At 49.7% G+C, this 7,787-nt stretch overlaps 1 protein-coding gene across 1 annotated transcript; it reads right to left on the bottom strand.

Annotated features, from left to right (window-relative positions):
- Positions 1-5,298: 5,298 nt before the first annotated feature.
- Positions 5,299-6,126, bottom strand: LOC138095339 (myeloid-associated differentiation marker-like). The gene has a single exon (XM_068991386.1). It carries the CDS (start codon positions 6,124-6,126, stop codon positions 5,299-5,301), a length of 828 nt encoding a protein of 275 aa, XP_068847487.1.
- Positions 6,127-7,787: the final 1,661 nt, after the last annotated feature.

Below are 7,787 nucleotides of genomic sequence, written 5' to 3' on the forward strand. Positions count from 1 at the left end.
CTCTGAGCTGTGTGTCATTATCTACAGAGACACAGGGTAGGATGGTCCTTTCTACAGTCCCAACCCTTCAAGTGTGTCAAAATTAAAAAAAAAAAATTAATTATTTGGTAACAAAATTAGATGTGAACAGACATGAGACAAATTATGATCTCTATTTCCCTTAGTATGAATGTTTAAAAGTTCAGTTTCAGAAACACTAATGTGTTTGATTAGAAGTGCTTTCAGACCCCAGTGGGGTGGGGTGGGATATCCTATAGAGCAGACGCACTATATGCAACTGGAGTTGAAAAATCCTGAATTCTGGAGCATATCTAACTCTATGGATTTCATAAAATGGACTGTGGATGTACTGCTAATCCCATTTTAGAGATGAAAAAACTAAAGTGAAAGTCGCTCAGCCGTGTCTGACTCTGTGACCCAGAGAATTCTTCAGGCCAGAATACTGGATTGGGTAACCATTCCTTTCTCCAGGGGATCTTCCCAAGCCAGGGATCAAACCCAGATCTCCCACATTGCAGGTGGATTCTTTACCAGCTGAGAAACCACTGCTAATCCCATTCTAGAGATGAAAAAACTAAGGCTTGGTGAATCAGGGGCCTTCTCTAAGGTCAAAGTTTAGGAGTAGTAACCTCATATAACAATGCCAAAGCCATGCATTTGAACGCTTTCCTCTACAGCCCAGCATGTCAGCAGGGCCTGTCGGTGGGCGCCCAAGACCAAAGCTCACGTCTGTGGGATCCAGGACCTGCCTTCATGGCCACGGGCTCCTTCCACAGCAACCTGAAGACACATGTGTTCCGGCCTGTCCTCCCTGCAGCCATCACTAGAAGGAGCTGCCATCTGAGGGGACACAGCCCCACCTGGAGGAGGGCAACTCCAGGGGTGAACAGGGAAGAGCCATGGGGTGAGAGCAAGGCTGTGGGGACAAGATGACATGGGAAGTAGGGACTGTTCTGAATCCCCTCCCCTCAGCTTTCCCTTAACGTGTGACTCTTCCTCATTGGGACAGGGGACACCAACCCAGTATGACTCAAGGTGGAGTGTCCTGGAGGAACCACAGAATAAATAACATAATGTTTAGCTCGAGCACCAAACCTGCCATCCAGGTGGGAGTCTGGAAAGATCTAGGAGTAATTCTACATGAATGAGGATTTTCTGTGACCTGAGAGACTGCATGGCAGTTTCCAAGCTGGGAAGAAGAGGTTGAAAATGAACAAGGATTTTGTGTCTGTATGCTGACGTGGAGCCTTTGAATCCATTTAATGGCACAGAGGGAGGATTTAGGAAGGAGAGGCATGGGGATTGCTGCTGCGTGACCTGGGTAAGGCCTGTGCCCCCTCTGGGCCTCTCTTCCCCCACCTGGAAAGCAGCAGGTTTGCCTGAGCTTCCCAGCAACCTCTCCTCCGCTCCAATCTGTAAGCCTGGACATGATGCCCCCATCAGAGCACAGCCTAGATGTGGCTGAGTCCTGCCTACCCAGCAGCCAGGCATGTGGACTGGAAGACAGTGAGCTGGGAAAGTCACAACCAGGACAGAGGTAGGAAGGAGGAGGTGAGATGGACAGTAAGAATTTCAGGGAGGATGTGGGGCATGGAGGAACCTGGCAAGTTACCCACTGAGCCTCAGTTTTTCCATGTCTGCAGTGGGCTTAATGCCTGTGCATGCATGCTGTCATATTTGACTCTTTACAGTCCCTTGGACCATAGCCTGCCAGGCTACTCTGTCCATGAGATTTTCCAAGCAAGAATTTCTGGAGTGGTTTGCCATTTCCTTTTCCAACAGATCTTCCTGACCCATGGATTAAACCCACATCTCTTCCACTTCCTGTTTTGCAGGTGAATTCTTTACCACTGAGCAACCAGGGAAAGTGACAATTAAATGAATGAAAGATTGTGAAGGGCCCATCAGAGGGCCTGGCATACGGCACACTCAATCCATGCCAGCTTCCTGTTCCCCTCTCCCTCCTGCTCTAAGAGGACCCAGAAAACCCTGTGCCACCTCTGGACACAAACACATGCAAGCTTGATTTGCTCCAGATCAGGCAAACCTGTGTGTCCTGGAAGTGGCCCAGGGATGTGTTTGTTTTTCCTTCCCAGTGTTTTCAGGAAGAGATGGTGTAGATTCAGTTTTACTTCTTCTTGAACTATTTGGTAGACGCACAATGTTTTCATCTCACATGAAAATCCAGATTTCTAGCTCCTTTAGAAGTCTCATGAATCAGTTGCTACGCCCTTTACTTTATATTGTTTTCCGTTCTCATCTCTGTTTAGCACATTCTATATTTTCTTCTTCTCATATATAATTGGCATAAAGCAGGACTATGATCATCTCACATGTGCCCAGTTGCCCCTCTTGGGCGTGGCCAGGCTTCCTGTCTGCTGACACGAGCATCCACCCCTCCTTTCGGGGAGCATCTGTGTCCTCAACCTCATGTACAGCCTTCAGCACACTTCGCATGCTCTGACATCATATGTAGACATATGTGTACATGTATGTAGGGCACCTCTGTAGATTGTTTTCCTGTTTTATAAACCTGAGACCCTGTCATGCACAGAGCATCTTGCTTTTCCACCACTCCCGACAAGTACAGCTGGTCCTCTCTAGGGGCCTTGGTCCTCTCCACCACCTTTACTTATTTCCTTCCCTCCTGGCTCCTGTGAGCATTTGGACTGACCACCTTTCTCTAAAGACTCCCCTCTGAGTCTCAGACATGGGGGACATAGGATATGACAAGAGGTCTGGGATCCATGTGACCACCATGTTCTACGGCAGAAGGCTGGTTTCTCTGTAAACTTAAGAAATATGACAAAGACTCTCTTCTTCATTTCTGGCCACCAAAATTCTCGTCGAACTGGTAGAGCAGCCAGAGGATCAGAGCGCTGGCGTAGAGGAGGATGGAGAGCAGGGCCAACCCCAACAGGAAAATGGGGAAGCAGAAGGGCAACTTGTTGCTATAGCCTCCCAGATACAGCAGGAGGGTCACGGCCCCCAGGAAGAGGCAGATGGAGTACGCAGCCACACACCACACCAGGGCCGGCTGGTGCAGGTACAGGGAGGTACTCATCCTAGTTTCCTAGGGCTACGGGAACAATTTACTCTAAGTTTGATTGCTTAACACAGCAGGAATTTATTCTCCACAATACTGGAGGCCAGAAGTCTGAAATCAAGGTGCCAGGGGGACCAGGCTGTCTCCAGCGCTCCAGGTGAGGCTCATTCATTTCCACTAGTAATATTTCAAACCCCTCAGCTTGTGGCCACTTATTCCATCTCTGCCACAGCCTTCATGTTGTCATCTTCTCTCAACTCAGTGTGTGCAAACTTCTCTGTCCTTTCCCTTATAAGGCCGCCAGTCACTGGATTGCCAGCCCACCCTCCATCCTGGACGATTGTCATCTCAAGATCCTTAGATAATTATGTCCACAAAGACCCTACTTCTAAATAATGCCATAAACATGGATATTTTTTGGGGGGTGGGGGTCACTCTTCGACTCATTAAGGTTCTCTCTCATATCTTCCTGTACTTTTTTCATAGTGTCTTTTTCTAATGTGTTTAATCATACATGTATCTGTTTGCTGTCTCTTTCAAATTGGTATGTGTTCATTGGAGTTCTTGGGACTCACAGTTGATTTTTCCCTCGTGTACTTTGTCATTACACTGTGAGCCCCTTGTACAGGAGTGCTTCTCCTGGGAGGATCCTGCTGCCTGGGTTGGGAGCTTCAGCCAGAATAACAGCATCTGCTTCTGCTCAGGACCCGTCAGGCCAATTGCTTGTTGGTCCCCACTTGCGTAAATTTCCCAGGTTGGAGTTGTTGGATCTCAGGGATCGGGTACATTTGGTCTAAATACACCAGAAGTGAAGACCTTAGAATACTATTTCCCCTATGGAGACTTAAAAGAAATCCGAAATTCCTTTGGAAGCAGATATCAACTTTGTCCTTTTATCTTCCTGAAGGGCAAGGTTTTGTTTTTGTTTGTTTGTTTTTAAACTTTTTATTGTGCATTGGGGTATAGCTGATTAACAATGCTGTGATAGGTTCAGATGCACACCAAAGGGACTCAGCCATACATATACATGTGTCCATTCTCCCCAAATTCCCCTCCCATCCAGGTTCCACATAACACTGAGCAAGGTTCCATGTGCTATACAGTAGGTCCTTCTTGGTTATCCAGTTTAAATGTAACAGGGTATACAGGCAACCATAAATTTTTTCTCTAAGTCTGTGAGTCTTTTTCTGTTTTTTAAGTTCATTTGTATCATTTCTTTTTAGATTTCATATATAAGGGATGTCATATCATATTTCTCTGAAGGGCAGCGCTTTCCTTATCTACCCTTGCTCTGACGTTGCAGGCCCCATAGTCCTGGCTTTAGGGAAATGTCTCAGCTCCAACTCCTCACCTTGTGCCACCCCAAAGCCTGATTCCTGACCCAGGTGGGCAAATAGACCAGCCTCCAGTTGGCCAGGCTCAATTCTCCCTTCTCCCTCCTCCTTCCTCCCTGCTACACATAAGCAGCAGTCACATCAGCTCTGCCGCTGAAACTTCATGAGATCCTTGAGTAAATCAATTAATTCTAAATGTCCTTTCTTTCTTCTTTCCTGTGACCCTGAACTTTTCCTTAAAGGCTTGACTCTAAGTCATCTCCTCCCAGAAACCTCCCTGGATCCCACCAGCTCCATGTCTCATTGTTCCCAGACTGACAGTTCTCAGCCTTTGCCTTTCTGTGAAGCAGCCTGGTGCGGGCAAGTCATCACAAGCTTCTGGGTCTTACCTGGGCAAGACAGGTGAGATGGGGAGGAAGGGAGGTGCTGCAGGAGCAGCAGACAGGGCCCACTGTGGGTGGATCTGAACACCAGAGACATAGGTTGGATTTTAGCTGTAAGTGAGGAGGCCTCACTGACATTCTCTAAGGAGGGACTGATCAGTCAGAGGCTCACTCTGAAACTGACATTCTGACATTAGGAGGAAAATGGATGGAGGCTAATTCTGTAGTCAAAGTATGTGATGATGGGCCTTGAGAAAAGACACTCTAGGAGTGAAGGGCAGAGGCAGAGAAGGGGCAGCAATTACCAGATATTTGGTGCCCCCAAGGGCAGCTGCAACCCCACCTCTCCCTCCTGCTCCCTTTACATCTCAGACCCCATCCCAGGTGTTCCCAGCACCCTTCCTCTGGGCACCTGAGCACTGAGTGCTTTGGGAAAGGAGAAATGGGGAAGGATATGAGGAGAGAGAGAGAGGAACCAGGAAGAGGACATCAGAGGACGTCAGAGCTTGGTGAGGATACCTTTGTGAGCAGAGGATCAGGAGTCCCTGGGCTGGTCCTCAGTCCCTAGAGAAACCTGACGAGCCCAGTACACCAGGTCGGCCACATAAACCAGCAGGTTGATGGCTGTCAGGACGGCCACAGCCAGGCGCTGGTCCCAGGCGCACATGTCGTAGGTGAGCTCGTCCCTGCAGTCCCCATCACTGGGCCTCTGGGGCTGCCCGCCGAGTTCCTCGCTGAACTGGTAGAGCGGCCAGAGGACCAGAGCGCTGACATAGAGGAGGACGGAGAGCAGGGTGAGCACTAGCTGGAAAATGGGGAAGGGGACCGGCAGCCTGTATTCCCGTTCACCCAGGTCCAGTAGGAGGATCACAGCTGCCAGGATGAAGCAGATGGAGTACACGGCCACACACCACTCCAGGGCCGGCTGGTGCAGGTACAGGGAGGTGCTGCTGAGGAAGGCGAAGATGACGCCAGCCACGAAGGTCTCCAGCGCCTTCAGCAGGCCTGACACAGTGTGCACATAGCAGGGGATATCAGTGAGATCATACCAATCCCACACCCAGGCCGCATCCAGGGCATAAACCACAGACGCGATGCAGGAGAATGCAGTAGCAGCGATGGCCCGGTCCCGGGAAGGACCATAAAGCAGGAACTGGACGTAGGCGATGGAGTAGATGATGGAGGTCGAGAGGCAGACGAGGGCAGCGTAGCAGGCAAAGGTGACGGGGAAGTTGTACCAGTAGAAAGGAAAGCAGGATGGGAGCCTCCATAACTCGACCATGACTATGATGAGGGTCATGGCGAAACAGAAGCACCAGATGGACATGGACCAGTTACCTAGGTCCCCTCTCTCAAAGCCCATGTCAGCTACCAGGGAGAAAGCCACGCAGGTAGAGAAGAGCTCTGGCAAGCGGAAGTACCAGAACCCTCCCCAAAAGTCATCATAGTCTGGGGCTGTTGCCCGAGTGGGCATGATGCTTCGATGTCCAGGCAGGTCACTGTTACCAGTACAGCAGTGGTCTTTGCTGAGGATCCACCAGAGAAAGATCTGGCTCCGAAGGTGGGTTAAGTCAGACGCCTGGAAATGATACAGGGCCCTGTGACCGCTGAGGCTCAGGATCCATGGAGTTGGAACCAATGGCTCAGACACTCGGGTAACAGCACAGCTGCTCCAGAACGGTTCCCCCCGCCCATCACCCTTGGCCTTGTCAGGAGACTTGTCTTATCCCAAACCTCACAGCTGGGTGTGGTCTAGCCTCAAACCACGAACATTTTGGGTCTCTCTAAATAGCTATATGCCATTATCTATGGAGACACAGGGTAGGATGGTTATTATCTGCAATCCCAACCCTTCAAAGCTCTCAAAATTGAAAACAAATGTTTAAAAAATTGTTTGGTAACAAAATTTGACATGAAGAGACATGAGACAATTTATGATCTCCCTCTTTTTTTTTTCATTTTATTGTGAATGTTCAAAAGATGAGTTGCAGAAGCACTAGTGTCTTTAATTACAAGGTACTTTCAGACCATAGTTGAATGTTATGTCCTACAGAGTAGATGCACCATGTCATCTATCTGGAGCTGAAAAAGTCTGAATTCAGGCGCAGATCTGACACTAAGGATTTCGAAGAAGGGATTCCAATTGTAGCACTAACCCTATTTTATAGATGAGAAGAAAAAGGCTGGAGGTATTAAGTCCTTCCCTAAGGTGGCATGACCATAAAGTGGAAACTCCAGATAAACACACCAAAGCCGTAAGTGTGAACACTTTGCTCTATATCCCACATGTCAGCAAGGCCTGCGGGTGGGAGCTGGAACCCAGAACCCGCCTTCAGGCCTCCTTCCACAGCAACCTGGAGACACACCTGCCCTGGCCTCACCTCCCCGCAGCATCACTAGGAGGAGCTGCCATCTGAGGGGACACAGCCCCACCCGGAGGAGGGAGGCTTCAGGGGTGAACACGGAGGAGCCATGGGGTGAGAGCAAGGCTGTGGGGAAGAGATGACATGGGAAGTAGGAACATTTTGAATCCTTTGCCTACTTTTTCCTTCACATGTGACTCTTTCCCACTGGGGAAGGGAGACCCCCCCAACTCAGCATGACTCCAAGGTGGAGCATCATGGAGGAACCAGAGAATAAATTTATGTACATTCTGTTTGGCTCTTAAGCTCCAAAGTTGCCGTCCAGATGCGAGTCTGGAGAGATCTAGGAGTAGTCTTCCCTGAGCAGGACTTTCCTGGCCTGGGAGACTGGAGAGCAGCTTCCAAGCTGGGAAGAAGGGATTGGAAATGAACAAGGATGCTGTGTCTGATGCTGACGTGGAGACTTTCAGGGCAACCCAGGGAGGGGGTAGGGATAGACGGATGATCACCCCCTTTTAAGGGCAGGAGCTGAAAGAGGAAGGCCCTGCAGGATCCCTGGGAGGGGACAACCCTGAGGATGCTCCTGGGACTGGGGTGGGCGGGGGGCAGAGTGGAGATGACTGGGGGGGTCCCAGGGTCCCAGTGGCACTGAGGCAGCCCA

This window comes from Capricornis sumatraensis, chromosome 19, assembly GCF_032405125.1.
Source record: "Capricornis sumatraensis isolate serow.1 chromosome 19, serow.2, whole genome shotgun sequence".
Classification (NCBI taxonomy): domain Eukaryota; kingdom Metazoa; phylum Chordata; class Mammalia; order Artiodactyla; family Bovidae; genus Capricornis; species Capricornis sumatraensis.